Source organism: Salvelinus fontinalis, chromosome 30 (genome assembly GCF_029448725.1).
Source record: "Salvelinus fontinalis isolate EN_2023a chromosome 30, ASM2944872v1, whole genome shotgun sequence".
Classification (NCBI taxonomy): Eukaryota; Metazoa; Chordata; class Actinopteri; order Salmoniformes; family Salmonidae; genus Salvelinus; species Salvelinus fontinalis.
Genome location: NC_074694.1, coordinates 41,896,710 through 41,914,579, shown reverse-complemented (window position 1 = coordinate 41,914,579; position 17,870 = coordinate 41,896,710). Strand labels below are relative to the sequence as shown.

At 45.3% G+C, this 17,870-nt stretch overlaps 1 protein-coding gene across 7 annotated transcripts in view; it reads right to left on the bottom strand.

Moving 5' to 3' along the window:
• Positions 1-17,870, bottom strand: part of LOC129829250 (rho GTPase-activating protein 44-like) — a 124,796-nt gene that overhangs the window by 11,164 nt on the left and 95,762 nt on the right. For 2 of the 7 annotated variants that reach the window (XM_055890941.1, XM_055890938.1), the window contains exons 2-21: positions 16,697-16,736; positions 15,129-15,248; positions 14,954-15,030; positions 14,433-14,544; positions 14,154-14,230; positions 13,176-13,287; positions 12,996-13,064; positions 12,463-12,544; positions 11,876-12,003; positions 11,670-11,781; positions 9,376-9,457; positions 9,132-9,212; positions 8,404-8,517; positions 8,052-8,143; positions 7,315-7,495; positions 5,878-5,898; positions 5,151-5,336; positions 2,610-3,140; positions 1,360-1,478; positions 775-1,146 (exon numbers count right to left, since the gene is read on the bottom strand). In XM_055890941.1, coding sequence (XP_055746916.1) covers positions 775-1,146; positions 1,360-1,478; positions 2,610-3,140; positions 5,151-5,336; positions 5,878-5,898; positions 7,315-7,495; positions 8,052-8,143; positions 8,404-8,517; positions 9,132-9,212; positions 9,376-9,457; positions 11,670-11,781; positions 11,876-12,003; positions 12,463-12,544; positions 12,996-13,064; positions 13,176-13,287; positions 14,154-14,230; positions 14,433-14,544; positions 14,954-15,030; positions 15,129-15,248; positions 16,697-16,736 — 2,708 coding nt within the window. Of the gene's footprint in view, positions 1-418; positions 471-774; positions 1,147-1,359; positions 1,479-2,609; positions 3,141-5,150; positions 5,337-5,877; positions 5,899-7,314; positions 7,496-8,051; positions 8,144-8,403; positions 8,518-9,131; positions 9,213-9,375; positions 9,458-11,669; positions 11,782-11,875; positions 12,004-12,462; positions 12,545-12,995; positions 13,065-13,175; positions 13,288-14,153; positions 14,231-14,432; positions 14,545-14,953; positions 15,031-15,128; positions 15,249-16,696; positions 16,737-17,870 lie in introns of all 7 variants that reach the window. The other 5 variants (XM_055890942.1, XM_055890939.1, XM_055890940.1 and 2 more) reach the window with 5 other exon arrangements.

The following is a 17,870-nucleotide window of genomic DNA, read 5'->3' as shown; positions in this document are numbered from 1 at the left end:
GAGTGGACAACAGGAAGTGGGGGGGGGGGGGGGGGTGACTTTGCAGAGTGTAAGCAAGAGGACAGTGGTGGGATGTGGCATGGTTTCGGGGTAAAAACAGTAAAGAAAGCTTCTGGGGATAGTAAAATGACGTCAATCTTCTGTGTGAAGTGGAGTCAGTGGACGGTCTTTCAGACACATCCACAAGCCATGCATCGCGCCAGTCTCAGCCACCATGCAAAGGGCAACGAAATTGGTTAGTGGTGGACTGAACAATTCAGAGATATATAGATATATACATATGAGACGTCATGTATACAGGTATATATACAGAGAGCTGGAGCCATGCAGCTCCACAGTGAGCCAGGATGGCGGACGGTTGGTTGGTTGGAGGGGCGGGAGGGTGAGGCTTTAGTACAATACTGGAATTCCTGCTTACCCTAAAAGGCCCTTTCACATTTAGCCCATATTGAACCATTCGCCTCATACCGCTGTAGGCAGACGATAATAGTAGACAAAATAATGAAAAATATGGAAGAACAAGATAAGAGATATTGATTAGAATCTTTTAACCTGTTCTCTGCAGTTTTACACAAAAAGTATCAGTCATTTAAAGAAATGACAGAAAATAGTTCCATTTGCAGAAACCACATTAAAACCACAGAGATCCTATTAAATTAATTCTATGATTAAAATGCTGTCAGGCACACTGGAGAATGAGACGCTCCACCTTTACCAGAGATGAGAGTGTATAAGCGGGCTCCTAGTGTGTAGAAACTCCATTGAAGCATTTACCTGTGGACATGCTCTCCCCAGGAGACAATCCATCCAGCAGGCCACCACTATGCTCCAGGGGTTGGGGGCTGGAGCCAGGGGTGCTGGGGGGCTGCGGTGGGGGCAGGCTGGGCCTCTGCCTGGGAGGCTTGGGAGTGGGCCTGGCCTTGGTGAGGGTGCCGGCTAGCGAGGGAGGGGAGGAGAGGGTGGCAGTCTGGGCCTGTCCCGGAGAGCCGATGGTGGCGTAGCCCTGAGGGTAGCCAAAGCCATACGGGGAAGGGGTACTAGGAGGGGTGGGGGACAGGCTGACTGGAGAGGGCTGACCTGTGGACTGGTCAGACATTCCCCCAGACTGAGAGTAGTGCTTAGGTGGGATGGGGGCCAGCTTTTTAGCTGTGGAGAGACCAGACAGAATGCCAAGTGTGAGAGAAAAGCAACACAGATTGTAATTGAGAGGTGACCAGCTAAAACAAAACACTCTGGCTGCTTTGTACATAGCACAGTCTCTCTCACATGCATACGCACGCACACACGCACGCACGCACCCTCACACGCACACACACACACACACAGACACACACACACACAACCTTCTTCCATCAGTACCTCTTCTCAGGGTGTGAGGGCTATGTTCAGAAGAGGGCTGTGATGGCCCACCAGAGGGTGCTGTTCCCTGGAAGCCCTTCTGTCCAATCACTGGAGAGAGCTCCTTGTTCATCAGAGTACTGGGGAGGCGAAAAGGATATATGAACAACAATATGTCATTTTCATAGCATCATCTTCAGGTTGTGTGTGCATGCACGTGTGTGTGTGTGTGTGTGTGTGTGTGTGTGTGTGTGTGTGTGTGTGTGTGTGTGTGTGTGTGTGTGTGTGTGTGTGTGTGTGTGTGTGTGTGTGTGTGTGTGTGTGTGTGTGTGTGTGCATGCACGTGTGTGTGTGTGTGTGTGTGTGTCCATGTTCACTGCCTGTCAGTAAGCAGTGAACACCATTTAGCTAACAATTGCCAATCAGGTGGAATATATTGACCTTATTCCTGCACATGTCATGACATCCATAGGAATGAAAATCCCAGTAGTTCAACGTCAAATAATCTGAGTGACCACTTTCACTACTGCAAGTATACGCACTACCAGCTATATTGCAGTGGCGCATAAACCCCCCAAAGCCCAAGCCTGTAGGTTTAATAGATTTTTGTTGCCTTTTATGGCACTATGCAGCCAGAATGTCAATGGTTAGAGAGCTTGAAGGAAAAAACCTAACCAGTTGATAATAGGATGGGAGTGACAGCTTTCCCAGCTCCAAATTCCCCCTCCTATTGACAGCAGATGAGGATGGGTGATTGGGACTGGAGGGATTTGGAGTTAGGGTGGAGCTATCCATTGAAACATTCCTTATGGCTGTTGATGTAAAAGACCCCATTCCGATGAAGGCCAATGATTGGTTAGGAATCATGCCCAGCCCATCCATATTTTTCACTTAGTCACTAAATCCAATTCCTATTCAAAAACAAAACTAGCCAACTACCATCCAAGGCCAACTGGGCCCACTAAAATGACTCATTAACACCCACTATATTCTGCTATCGCTGCGAGCTTTGAATATTGTTTGTTGCTTGGCAACATCCTCCTGTAAAATAAGGTACTAAAACGCTCCAATAGAACAGAATGAGAAAATGAACAAAATGTATAAAACAGGATGTTGGCATATTGGAGGCAGCTCCCTCTCTCTCACTCTCCCGTTTGTCTCCCAATATCCCTCCTCTTGTCATTATGAGCCACCCAGGCCTGTGTGTGTTACGAAGACTGAGTTTGTGTCCTGGTTCTAGGAGTGGCCGGACGATGTGACATAGTATTTACCCAGTCAGCTTGGCTCCTCTCTCTCGGCTACAGGCACAGGCGGCCCACGGAAGAGGTGTGGACAGGGGAAAGTTAGGGGGGTGGGAAACGAGGGACGGGTCGTGTCGGGTTAGCACGAGGGGGGTTTTGATGTAGAGGGGGGAGACGTTAGTTTCTGACGGTGGGGGCGCATGCAGAGCTTCGGCCAGGGAACTATGTTTAGGCAGGTGCAGGGAGCTGGGCTTGGGGTTAGAGTTGATATCAAGCTGCTGTGGGGAGGGAGAGGGAGAGGGGCACGAGGAGGGGGGCAGTGGGTGAGGGCTATAGTTAGACCAGCGTGGGGGAGGTGGGGTAGACGGCCCGGGAGGCACGGACTCGGGACCGGGGGCGACAGGGCGCGCGCACTGCGGTGCTCGGGGGTAGAAATGGTGAGGAGGTGGGTAGCAATAGGAAGAAGAGGAAGAAGAGGGGTAAGGGGGAGGGGGACTCTCCTCCTCCGGAGAGGGGTAGGCATAACAGGAGTCCGACCAAGTGGATGACGCATCATCGGAGCTGCAATGATAAAAATGTAAATGATTTCACAGGGAATTGAATTGTTCTTGAGTCAGGAAGAGGCCAATATTGGCACGTTCTTGTTGTGGAACGAAAAGCATTGTATAAAAAAATATACTATATGTGAGGAAGTCCAGTGGGCCATTCTGGCATGTTTGTGAACACTCAATAACCAGTGCAGTTAAGTGTGAAGGGGAAAAAGTGCGGGTTTTTGTATCAGGGAAGGAATTAGTCGACCAACGTTGCACAGAGTCGTGTTAAGAGGGTGAGGAGAGAGAGGTCTAAGGAAATAGAAAAATTGAAAAGAAAAAAGAGCAAAGGAAAAACATTAATACAGGCCATGCCATACAGTATATTCATTCAGCACAAATCCTAAAACTGCTTGACAAATGCAAGATTTTATTTTTTTTCCATCTTACATGAGCATATCCCATTCATAGACGCTAACTGCTTTAGCGCCTATTGACGATTGTATCTTCTGAACAGGAATTATTACTATTATATATCTTTTTTATTATTATATATACTTTTACCCCTTTTTCTCCCTAATTTCGTGTAATCCAATTGTCCCATCGCTGCAACTCCCCTACGGACTCGGGAGAGGTGAAGATCGAGAGCAATGCGTCCTCCGAAACACCACCCTGCCAAGCCGCACTGCTTCTTGACACACTGCTCGCTTAACCCGGAAGCCAACCGCACCAATGTGTCGGAGGAAGCACCATCCAGCTGGCGAACGAAGTCAGCTTGCAGGCGCCCGGCCCGCCACAAGGAGTCGCTAGAGCACGATGGGACAAGGAAATCTCGGCCGGCCAAACCCTCCCCTAACCCATACGACGCTGGGCCTATTGTGCACAGCCTCATGTCAGGTCTCGGCCGGGTGTGACACAGCCTGGGATTGAACTAGGGTCTGTAGTGACGCCTCAAGCACTGCGCCACTCGGGAGGCCGTGACCAGGGAAATTTTTTACGAGCCCCCAATGGTTGCTCTAAACGTTGACACGCATCACTCGCGGTACGGTTTAGGAAACATAAGGAACGTATCTTTCATATCAGCAAGAAATGTTTTTCAAAAAACAAAAGGTTAACTTACACCTTTATAGGGTTAGGGTTCCCACACGGCCATATTTCCATGTGACAGCGCTTATTTACGGAAAACAGATGGAAGACAGAGGCGTGTGTGTGCTAATAAGCTATCTGCATCTCCAAACACGTGTGTGTAAAGGGAAGACTGAAGCCACAAACGTGTTGTCACTGAAAAATACTGTCGGCTGCAACTGTGTTAAAACCAGTAAAAACAGTAAGTAGGTATTTAGCAGTTGTGAAATGATTTTGATGTGACATGAAAGTAGAGGGATTTATGTTTCTAGGACCATTCCGCAATTGAGAATCGATTCAAGGTAGATGAAGTATTTGGCTGTTTTTGGCTTCCAGAGACAAATCGCCTTTAAACAGAACGTGTAATCGTCTTTGGACTATAAGGAGTAACGTTAGGCTGTTAGGCGTTAATGAAACCTGTTCTGATAGATAAAAAATGAAAAACATGTACACGGTGCATTGGCAAGCTACCTCTGAGATGAGGTGAGCCTTTTCTTTGCTCACATTGTTACAATTTTATGGGTAATGGAATGGATAAAAAATGGATAAAATGGGTAATGGATAAAAAAAAGTGCTATCTGAAAAACGAATAAAAATAATACTTTATATCCTTCTACCAAAAAACAACCCTCTGGTACAACCTGTATATGAAACTAAACAAGCACAAATTTTACTTAAAAGGGCTCTAGAAACTCTGAAGCACAAGGACCACAACGAAAACAACATCACACAAGCTCAAACCAAGTTTGACATGAAACTGGGCGTTGGTACACAGAAAGGTGAAGACGATGCATGGGAAAGAGAATTAGAAGACGTAAACAGACAGAAAAAGTAGACAACGCCATGTCGATGTAAGTTTCAGGACGCGAGGATTGGGGTAAATTGGAGTGGGGGGTGGGGGCAACAACAGCCTTACCTGGCACGGTCGCTGCCAGCGGGAGGGGTTGCTGAGGGGGACGCAGAGAGCTCCCCCTGCTCAGGTATGAGAGCATCTGAGGGAGGGAGGGGGGGCTGCATACTCGGGGGCGTGGAGGAGGTTTTACGCACTGACGACGAGCCCCTGCGCGACACCCAAGAAGTGTCCATCACCCTGACCCCCATGCTGCAGAGGGACAGACACACACAGTCAATCAAATACAGTGGTCAGCGGTCAGCCAAGCCCAGGGAGACTCATCCTGTAGTGCTCCCAATCGCCAGGACACTCCTTACCGAACAGTATGCATAGACACACTAGGGAAAGGAGACATTTGTAATAATGTGTCACAGTGTGGGTGTATGTATGGTTGGTCTCTGTGTGACAAACAAATGTTGGCACCTGTTATTGCCATTTGCACTTGTCAAAGCAAATCAAACGAGTACATCAAATGTCAGAAATTGCCACGATGCATTTGAAGTAAATAAACCACACAGTGTGAAAACATTGTACACACAGGAACTTGACAACAGTTAGTTGGCAGCACTGTCTGTCAACAGCACCCTGTAGGGAATGTTGAACTATAGGATTACAAGTGTGTCATTTGGACGATAGAATAATCATGACTGGAATACTACTGGGACAGACAAATGATGACAGAGAGAGGCTTTCTTTCCACAGACAGTTCAGACAAGGGTAAACAGCGAGAAGAACAGAGTAAGTACAGTACCTTTGAATTTTCCTAACGCTGCTTGGTAGGACAAAAACATCACAATAAAAGGTAAGGATCATGAGAACCTCTGTTAATTGATTCAAAGCATCACGACATGTATATCAAAGCAACTGGGGGAGCAGTCAGGTCAGGGGTTGGATCCAAGATGGAGGATCACCAGGTCAAGCCTTCAGGCTTGGATTGCAGCGGGTTATGCGGGATGGAAGTCATGCTGGGAGTCATGAGGTAAGGGATTTGAGGTGTGAAGATATTCCTTCCCAAAAGAGCTCCAAGCATGTCCTAACAGTGAGCCAATTAACCAATTAGGGCAACATTTCCCCACCGACGTAATAAATACCCCAAAATAACACCAACATACAGGAAGTCACTTGCAGCAGTGGTCAATGTGCTTGTTTACTATAAAAAAAGCAATGTACAGCTATGGATGGTTAAAGGCTACGTAATATTCAGATATTTTTGGAATCATTGAAAATCTCACACACCAAGCAAAGAAACGGTCAAGGACACGGCATGACATCTCCCATAGTGCTTTAGCGAAAGGCCCAGGGTGAGTAAAACCATAACAGAGGTATGGATTTTAATTTGGACATCAACTCTGGGAATGCTACTTCCTCATTGGTCTCAGTTTGTACTAGGGGGCCGAATTCTCCTTGTCCTGATCTTCCTGCTCCATCTGGAGGGGCGTGTGTTTCTAATGAGAGCAGTGTGTTGGTCCCAACACAGTCCTCGCCAAGTTTAATTAGCTGGGTTTACGTGGCCCCCGAGCTGAGGGGCTCAGACGTCTGCTGAACAGGGGCCGACAAGACAGAGAGTTATTTTGAAAAGAGAGAGAGAAAACATGATCGACTTGAAACTAATTCTCCGTACAGCACAAGACTGCTTACTGCACCACCATAGACCAACATATTTCTCTGAGCTCCCTGTTCTGTCTGTCTTAGTGCATTTCTCTCTTTCGCTCTCACCCAAGATGAAGAATAATTTAGTGACATTCTCTCCACCCCTCTCATACCCAGACTGAACTCTTTACTAAGCTCTCCTTTTCACTGAGTGTACGGGGTTATATTATTATAGAAACAAAAACTATTGACATGGAAAGGTGGCATGATGCTATATCTAAGGCATATAGCTTTCACACAACACTCAAATCTCTCACTAGTCGATCAAGCCATCAGCTTCCATCTGCTCATCCATACCTCAAAAGGCCCATTGTCCCCATTAACATGTCAACACAACTATCCTTCATTCTGAACTCTACTGCAATAACCAACATCACGAGTAATCCTTGTTGTCCAATGGTTCATGTTCCAGTTAAGAGTGTTCAGCAAGGACATTAAGGGAAGACAGGCGGTTAGGGAGTTGACTTCAGAAAGAGGGATTTAAGAGAGATGGAAAAGGTAGGGCAAGACAGGTACAACACGAGTCGGATCTTCTTACCCATCCTTCTTATAGAACTCTAGCATCATATTGTCAGTGGCCACACTGAGGGGACGTCGGCTCTGGTCATTGTGCTTGCGATCGGAATGGTCCATATCCGGAGAGGGCATGGAGCTGTAGTTGGCGTTGTGGTTGGTGTGGACCGGGCTGCCATAGTTTCCTGTGACATTAAACTCAATCTCTGAGAGAGAGGAAAGCGATAGGTGAGGTATTATTATTTGACCGTGCTGGTCATTTATGAACATTTGAACATCTTGCCCATGTTCTGTTATAATCTCCACCCGGCACAACCAGAAGAGGACTGGCCACCCCTCCTAGCCTGGTTCCTCTCTAGGTTTCTTCCTAGGTTTTGGCCTTTCTAGGGAGTTTTTCCTAGACACCGTGCTTATACACCTGCATTGCTTGCTCTTTGGGGTTTTAGGCTGGGTTTCTGTACAGCACTTTGAGATATCAGCTGATGTAAGAAGGGCTATATAAATACATTTGATTTGATTACTTTTGTGACAATAAACATGTATCCCGTTATAAGAACTGATTCTTAAAATTGTGAATAGGTCTCCTACGGCCACTTAAGCTGACTGACTGTCATACTGTATATGTACGAGCAAGTGCCGGTTTCCATTTACCCACGTACAGAGGGTGATACAGGGACATTAAAGCAACAGTATTACATTCTAATGGATGAGATAGGCGGCCGTGGCTTACAGAGGCTGAACAGACACTGTGTCCTCTCTCACCTCCAGGGAAGAACCAGTCGGCGTGCTGGATGATGGGCTCAATGATGCCTACAATCTGCAGGGACACAGTGGTCATCATCTCTGTAATGCTCCTGGAGGGAGGGAGAGGAAGAGATATGGAGGAGTCAGTTTAATTTGATGGAGAGCGATTGCCAGACAGTGAATTCAATGCAACTGTTCAACACTGGAAATTATTAACTTGAACCTTGGAGATATGAGTATGATTTAATTTGGACCGTTTTATCTCTTTAAGTCATTATCAATGACCAGGAAATGCTTTTATAATAAGGTACTTTATGTATAGTCTCTATGGTGTGGCTAAATAGTGTGTTAAAGATAGGTGAAGTCCTACCCTTCCTGCGTTGTCCACAGCAGGTTGGGACCCAAGACTATTGCAATATTCCCAGGAGTCATTTTATTGTCATCCTGGTAGTCATCTAACTTGGCGAGGAATTTGATTAAATACCTGAAAAAGAAACAATAAAACTAACAATACCTTTATGTTTTTTTTCGATCATGATCATTCACGTACTGTCTACTGCATTGGCTGACAAATCTCTGAATCCTACAGCTTGTTGTTTTCTGGCTCATCTAAGATGAACCGATTGTTCAGACAGAACCCCCAGGCAGCTCATTTCAATTGGGCTATGACAAGGACAGGTTTGACAGGTGTTCGCGAAAGAAGACAACCTAAAAATAAGCCCATTAAGTGAGATTCAACGATGACACTGACAAGCACTGCGGTCTGTCAGCCTTTGGATTTCTGTTTCACCCGTACACCCTCTACTCCCACTCTTTTTGATCGCATGTCAAGCTCCTGCAAACAATATTCCATGATGCTATCCTTGATCAAGCAGCCAACACAGAAAAACACAAAAAGCACACCCAGTTCTGGCTGCTTGAAGGCTACAATGAACTCTGCACCAGTTCAGTTCAACAGCTGATGTGAAAAGAGCAGCGAAGGATAGAAACAGTGAAAGGTGATTGAAACTGAAATCTTTTAATGGTCAGGCAAGTGCCAAGAAAGAGTGAAATGGGTGCGGGACAGAGACAAAGCGAAACCCAGATAGGGCGACTCACTTGAAGTTGTTGCCATTGGCCAGGGGTAGTTTCTCGCAGGCTGTGAGGAGGGCTTGGAGTCTCTTGTCCTGGTCTTGAATGCTGCCAGACAAACCACAAAATAACAGCTTAGCGTGAAAGAGAAACCCCACATCAAATTATCTGATACTTTTCGAGTAAATAAAGAATCAGCAGCACAGAGTATGAATCAAACACAATGAATAGACATCAACTAATGGCGGCACCATTACAAACTGACACTGACTTAGAAGCTTGGATCCATTCATCATAAAGTTCAAAGGTCATCAGTGGCTCAGGGAGTTCCCGTAGGTAGGATTTCAAAGCACCTGTTGGGATGAGACAATAGGAGGGTGAGTGAAAGTTAGACGGATAAACAGAGAGGATGAGGTCTAGGTCTCTAATGCTACTATTCCTCCTGGGAATGTATTCTATGTGAAGGATGGACCAGGACTTCAGGATGTCCCTTGCATTCTGATGGCACAGAGGAAACCACAACAGCTGTGCCACCATTCTGTGTGTAGAGTGTAGAGTTGAAGTCAGAAGTTTACATACCTCTTAGCCAAATACATTTAAACTCAGTTTTTCACAATTCCTGACATTTAAACCTAGTGAAAATTCCCTGTCTTAGGTCAGTTAGATCACCACTTTATTTTAAGAATGTAAAATGTCAGAATAATAGTAGAGAGAATGATTTATTTCAGCTTTTATTTCTTTCATCACATTCCCAGTGTGTCAGAAGTTTACATACACCCAATTAGTATTTGGTAGCACTGACTTTAAATGGTTTAACTTGGGACAAACATTTCAGGTAGCCTTCCACAAGCTTCCCACAATAAGTTGGGTGAATTTTGGCCCATTCCTCCTGACAGAGCTGGTGTAACTGAGTCAGGGTTGTCGGCCACCTTGGTCGCAGACACATTTTCAGTTCTGCCTACAAATGTTCTATGGGATTGAGGTCAGGGCTTTGTGATGGCCACTCCAATACCTTGACTTTGTTGTCCTTAAGCCATTTTGCCACAACTTTGGAAGTATGCTTGGGGTCATTGTCCATTTGGAAGACCCATTTGCGACCAAGCGTTTAACTTTCTGACTGATGTCTTGAGATGTTGCTTCAATATATCCACATAATTTTCCATCCTCATGACGCCATCTATTTTGTGAAGTGCACCAGTCCCTCCTGCAGCAAAGCACCCCCACAACATGATGCTGCCACCCCCATGCTTCACAGTTGAGATGGTGTTCTTCGGCTTGCAAGCCTCCCCCTTTTTCTTTCAAACATAACGATGGTCATTATGGCCAAACAGTTCTATTTTTGTTTCATCAGACCAGAGGACATTTCTCTAAAAAGTACGATCTTTGTCCCCATGTGCACTTGCAAACCGTAGTCTAGTTTTGGAGCAGTGGCTTCTTCCTTGCTGAGCGGCCTTTTAGGTTATGTCGAAATAGGACTCGTTTTACTGTGGATATAGTTACTTTTGTACCTGTTTCCTCCAGCATCTTCACAAGGTCTTTTACTATTATTCTGGGATTGATTTGCACTTTTCGCACCAAAGTACGTTCATCTCTAGGAGACAGCACACGCCTCCTTCCTGAGCAGTGTGACGGCTGCGTGGTCCCATGGTGTTTATAGTTGCGTACTATTGTTTGTACAGATGAACGTGGTACCTTCAGGCGTTTGGAAATTGCTCCCAAGGATGAACCAGACTTGTGGAGGTCTACAATTTTTTTCTGAGGTCTTGGCTGATTTCTTTTGATTTTCCCATGTTGTCAAGCAAAGAGGCACTGAGTTTGAAGGTAGGCCTTGAAATACATCCACAGGTACACCTCCAATTGACTCAAATGATGTCAATTAGCCTATCAGAAGCTTCTAAAGCCATGACATAATTTTCTGAAATTTTCCAAGCTGTTTAAAGGCACAGTAAACTTAGTGTATGTAAACTTCTGACCCACTGGAGTTGTGATACAGTGAATTTTAAGTGAAATAATCTGTCTGTAAACAATTGTTGGAAAAATTGCTTGTGTCATGCACAAAGTAGATGTTCTAACCGACTTGCCAAAACTATAGTTTGTTGACAAGAAAGTTGTGGAGTGGTTGAAAAACGAGTTTTAATGACTAAGTGTATGTAAACTTCCGACTTCAACTGTATGTGTGGCATGGCGTGGGACATGAATCAGCCTTGGTACTACTCTCCCCTCAGGAGAGGGTTGCAAATGGGCTTTCCTTTTGGTGCTGGTTCTGTGTATCACCCTGGTTAACATGGAATCAATCGAAATGAACACGGAAGACGATTCAGAGAGGATTCTTTTCAAGGCTCACTCAGGGTCTGTGTATTCACAGGTACTCACACAGCCAGGATCTTAAGAAGGCTGTGTATAAGACCTAAGTTGAAGTTCTTAGGTTGACAGGGAGCCCTTGATAACCCGAACAGACTAGGGGCAGGTTTCGAGACGATCTCCATGACAATGTCAGCTGCCATGATAATACAGAGCAGAGTGAAAGGAAGTGATGTATTTGGGAGTGTTGGGTTGCCAACTCACCTGCGATGGCGTGAGGGTCTGCAGAGTACTCCTGTACGTCCATCACCCCACAGTCTAGAGACGCCTTGAGCTTCTTCAGTTTGGAGGCCGAGGGCGCTACTCTGAACAGGCCCTGGAATGGGACAGGGACACAGGAGGTTAGGCTAATCAGTATGGTGTCACTTGGTAATGGGAAGACATACTGATAGTGTGGAATAAACACTGACCTCTTCCTGCATGCCACACTCCAGCAGCATGGTGACACAGGCTTCGATGGGGAAGGCAATGTCCCGCCCGCTGAGGGCAAGGTGCTCCTCTAAGGGTTTCCCATAGCACGGCCTCTCCACCCAGGTCTCTGTCAACCACAACACACACAGCACCAAGGTTACACAGTCAGCAGGTTAATCAGGTTATTACTAAGGTTGCCTCACACACACTATAGCTTCTGAGCAGTCCCTATTGACTTTAAATTATCCATAAACAGTTAACGAAAAGCATACTGCAACCACAGATATGGGTGCATTGTGAATATCAGGGTTGGGTTCAGTTCCATTTAAACTACAGAAATTCTGTGAGTTAATTGAAATCCCATTCATGAATTGAAACGTCTTCATAAAAAAAAAAAGAAATGTCCCTTTTCAAATTCAAATTCCCAAATTTAATTTCCATCTCCAAAACGGACTAAATTTAAACAGAATTGATCAACCATGATGAATAGAGAGAAGATGTGCACCAGTGCTCCTACTGCAGGGTTGACATAATGTGTGTGTAATAATGAGTGAGGGCCGGGTGGGCACTGGGCAGACAGACTCACCCTGGTGGGCTTTGATCTGAGGCAGAATATTCTGGAGGAGCTCTAACGACTTCCTGTGGTACTCTGCCTGCACCTCTATCAACTACAGAGAGAGAGAGAGAGAGAGAGAGAGAGAGAGAGAGAGAGAGAGAGAGAGAGAGAGAGAGAGAGAGAGAGAGAGAGAGAGAGAGAGAGAGAGAGAGAGAGAGAGAGAGAGAGAGAGAGAGAGAGAGAGAGAGAGAGAGAGAGAGAGAGAGAGAGAGAGAGAGAGAGAGAGAGAGAGAGAGAGAGAAACAGAGACAGAGAAACAGAGAGAGAGAAACAGAGACAGAGAAACAGAGACAGAGACAGAGACAGAGAGAAACAGAGACAGAGACAGAGACAGAGAGAAACAGAGACAAAGAGAAACAAAGAGAAACAGAGACAAAGAGACCGAGAGAGAGAGACGGGAAATAGAGAGAGACGGAGAGAGATTAGTGTATTTTCTATGTCCCTGTTTGTACCTCAATGAAGACATAGTGAGTGCTATTAGAGAGAGACCGTTCAGTCCTTACTGTCTGAAAGTAGCTTGCATAGTCAATTTCTTTGGCCACAAAATTGTACATGTCTGCAGATAATTGATCCTGGAAAAATACAAAAGGATAACTTCAGAAAATAAACAGCGATTTCAGAGAAAACATCTTGAGGAGCGTTAGAAAGAGAACGAGAGCGAGGAAAGGGAGATGTAGACTGACTCGACAGATCTCCATTCGATTGGCTGCTTCTTCCATCTCTTCCCTGAGGTGCTCGCCCTTGGCCCCTGGCTGCACGTTGCTGGACATACCAGACTTGGAGGACTGGTGGAACCTGAGGGGTGGAGGGAAGAAAGAGGCGGGATTACACATCCTATGCAAACATATAGACATCCGCTGCTTCTCAATTCTCTAACGTTATGCCCTAAGTGTGCAGTTGTTCACTCCCCAGTCTGTCTAGATGTCTGCCTGTCTTTCTGTCTGCCTTCCCCTCTATCCTCTCTATCCTACCCACTTGTCCATAGTGTCTCTCGCCCTCTCTCTCTGGTTTATTTGTATGTGTCTGAGTCACAGAGCAGAGATAATGTCCACTGCTGCCAGGGGAGCTCAAGGCACACAGCAGGGTGATGGGAAAAAACTTGACACACATTTGAGTCAGCAGAAGAAACTGCAGGAGCTCTGTGAGGAAAATGCATTACATTTCCCCAATGTCTTGGCCCCTAATGTGTGTGTAATATGTATAGGTCAGACTCAGCACAGAGGGAGAGGCTGTGGTTGCAGTCTATCCCTGAGCCACAGTGCTGAATACGGGAAGGGCAGTGAAAAGACACTGAGGTATACTGGAAGTGTGACTGTAAAAGGAAATCCAGGTAAAAGAAAGAAGATCCATGGAGTGCCAAGGTGAGGGGTATATTAAGGTGAAGGGGTTAGATGAGGTGAGTATTTGAGGGGTGGAGAATGTGGCCACGCCTAGATCTTCACTGTACAATATGGGCGATCAAACAGTGACGTTCGCGTGGAACGCTGTAAAGAGGTCAGTTCACAGGGGATTGAGTTTCTCTCTGTTTTGGAAACGACGGGCAAATCACAAATCCTTTTTCACACACAGATACACACACAAAAATCACCTTGAAAATCACACAGAGACTCCTCACATACTGACACAGACACCCACACACACTGTCAGTGAGCAGCTCGTACCTTGTGCGTGCCGAGTCCATGTCCAAAACCAGTTTTGCTAAATGTTTCCTTTGTTTCTGGATGTTGGGGATTTCCACCTGAGTGAAATCACATCATAAAACAAAGACACTTTACTCTGGTTTGTTCTGTAGTGTGAGAGATTGGATAGAGACACACAGGCATTGTCATAGGAATCATGTTCTCACAGCTTGTGTAGCTTTGTAGGTGAGATACATTTGCAGTGGTGTAGTCTTCATGACCGTGGTACAGATGATGGTTGTTATGGTCTACAGTAAGTACCTCTGCCAGTTCGTATAGGGGTTCCACCACGTCTCTCTCAATGGTGAACTCAAACAGGATGAGCTCCAGAGCCATCTTCTCCTGTGTCTCACCACACAGCTTCAGCATCTTCCTGCAACCGGCCAATGTGAAGCCAGAGAAAATAGCACATAGCCAATAAGAACACAAAACAGGACCAGACCTCATTTCACTAGAAATTGTGTGGTATCACTGTACGTGCTATCACTATGGCAAAGTCCACACCTTCACAATAATGGATAAAAGTGTTATATGCTGTTAAAATTTGCTGATGCAATACAATAAAGTCATTCATTTGACAAGAGCTCAGTCTTCACTAGCAATGACCGTAATAATCGCTCTGCTGTTGATCATGTGTCATGATCATGAATCAGGCCTGGTTCACTGGGTGACACTGCCACGTTTCCCATGTCAGCACACTTTAAAAAAATCCCATGACGGATGTGGCAGATGATTAATGTATGTGCGTTTGTGCATTTGTGTCTGTTTGTGTGTGCACTCACCCCAGTAGCGAGTCGTCGCCCAACACTGCTGCTCCCTCCACCAGACATTGTGCTAGTGTTGTGAGGGGTAGCTTTTTCTACACAGGAAATAGAACAGGAGAACATGTACCGCACTCTACTGTCATATCAATGTCAGCACTACAAGAAGGAAAAGGAAAAATACAGGCAGACTCACCGAGGGCGACCTGACAGATCTCTTCTCCACATCCACCCCCTGTTGGCCCTGCAGACAGGCCGTCAGCTTCTTGTGGGTGCTGTGGGACACCTGCTTGACCAGCTCCAGCCGCTTCTCCACCTGATGGAGAGACAGTAGGACAGGGATCAGTAAGCTGGGCATCTCTCTACGGACGGACGGACGGACGGACGGACGGACGGACACACACACACACACACACACACACACACACACACACACACACACACACACACACACACACACACACACACACACACACACACACACACACACACACACACACACACACACACACACACACAGGTAATCTGAAGTGTGCCTACACAGCTACACTCATCCGAAATCCATCCAGTGGAACGAATGTCACATCCATTGACGACTTCATTCATCTGTAGCAATTATAGCCAGTAGCCTAGTCTGGGCACCAGTCTTTACAGCTAACATAACATTCCAATCCTGCCGTTTGCCAAATGACAGGAGTGGCAAGAATGGAACGAAATAGCTGAACAGAGACAGCAACCAGGCTCCCTCAGTAAATCAGAGGGGATGTTCAGACTTTGTCTCCCATTGCTGATGAATTTTGCCTTGGGGAATTCGACACCCATTTCACACATAGCATACTCTGTTTTAGGGTTAGAGTTTCACATTCAGGAAAGAGGTATGTCCTACTTGCAGTTCACACACACACACAGCAAACAGGCATATCCTAGACCTACAGTATCAGCAAATGTTTGGACACCTACTCATTCAAGACTTTTCTTTATTTTTACTATTTCTACATTGTAGAGACGCAGAGTAGGTGATGGGATGATCTCCGCATGTGTGGTTCCCACCGTGAAGCACGAAGGAGGAAGTATGATGGTGTGGGGGTGCTTTGCTGGTGACAGTGTCTGTGATTTATTTAGAATTCAAGGCGCACTTAACCAGCATGGCTACCACAGCATTCTGCAGCGATACGCCATCCCATATGGTTTGCGCTTAGTAGGACTATCATTTGTTTTTTAACAGGACAATGACCCAACACACCTCCAGGCTGTGTAAGGGCTATTTGACCAAAATGGAGAGTGATGGAGTGCTGCATCAGATGATCTGTCTCCACAATCACCCAACCTCTACCCAATTGAGATGGTTTGGGATGAGTTGGACGGCAGAGTGAAGGAAAAGCAGCCAACAAGTGCTCAGCATATGTGGGAACTCCTTCAAGACCGTTGGAAAAGCATTACCGGTGAAGTTGGTTTAGAGAATGCCAAGACTGTGCAAAGCTGTCATCAAGGCAAAGAGTGGCTACTTTGAAGAATCTCTAATATAAAATATAGCATTTGTTTAACACTTTTTTGGTTACTACATGATTCCATATGTGTTATGTCATAGTTTTGATGTCTTCGCTATTATTCTACAATGTAGAAAGAGAGTACAAATAAAGAAAAACCATTGAATGAGTAGGTGTGTCCAAACTTTTGACAGGTACTGTATATTAGGCCTTTATAAGCACACAAACACACACATAAATGCACACACACAAAATTACATTTTTACTCATTTCTTACTTGTAGAAGGTCTTCGCTTAATACTTCTGTTTTTTCAGCTCTGCGATAAAGATGAAGAAACAGAGACGATTAGGGTGGAATGGGGAATTTCGGGATACATTATATTTCAAATTATCGTGGGAATTGGTAAATGTATGCACGTGCCGATGAATCAACGTAATTAGAGAGCATTTTCATTTGGATAATTAATTTCCCTGATAATCCCTTGACCCAATCATATAACAGGAAGGTTTACTTTACTAAACAGTGTGCTAAATGCATTTTTTTAACATTCTTCTGAGTAACAGCCATTTGGCTGCCTTATAGAACAAACTAGGCCAAGCTCCATTTGGGACATTTATGGTGTGTAGTGAATAGAAATCTGACAAATTATGTCACCCACTCTCTCATCACTCACTGTCACAGAATATTGCTCAATACTGTACAACAAACATAGGTTTTCTGTTTATCTTAGCTAAGTTGCCATTTTGTCAGTTACTTTGGTATAACGGAGAATGATGTTGCTAAGATCACAAGGATGAGCATGAATGTATATTTTCACTAAGGTGAATAAACAAAATAACTCACTAAAGGTAGAGTAATAAATAAATTGAGTTGAGCTAACCATATAACAGGAATGTTCACTTTACATTGGGGGAGATCTCAGCCACAAAGTCATAAACTGTGGATGGAGTGAGGAAGCCCACATCCATTCTATTGTTTTTTGATGAAGAGTCTCTCCCTTCCCGCGTATATTCGGGTTTTATGAGATACCCCATGAGAGCCTTCGTTCCCAAAACCATGCAGCGTGATAAATGCAAAATATTTGGTCATGTGTCAAGTGGATGTAGACGGGAGGGGTATTATATGCCAGCTGAGTGCTGCAATTGTGGTGGTGAACAAGCACTCGAATTTCTGAAGTGTCCTGTTAGGGTGAAGGAGATGGAGGTGGTAAGAACAAGGGCTGTCCAGTATGTCTCCTATACGCAGGTGGTGAGAAGAGTGGCAGCAAGGAGTGAAGTTGAAAAAGAATGGCACCTACTCTGCGTCTTCAACTAAGACCCAAATGCAAAAAAAAATGTACGATATAGACTAATTTGACTTTGTGGCTGTGGCAACTAGTGGAAACCGAGATTGTATGCGAAAAGATAGTAACAAGACGAGCGAAGTCTCCACCCTCAAAACGCAAACTCTC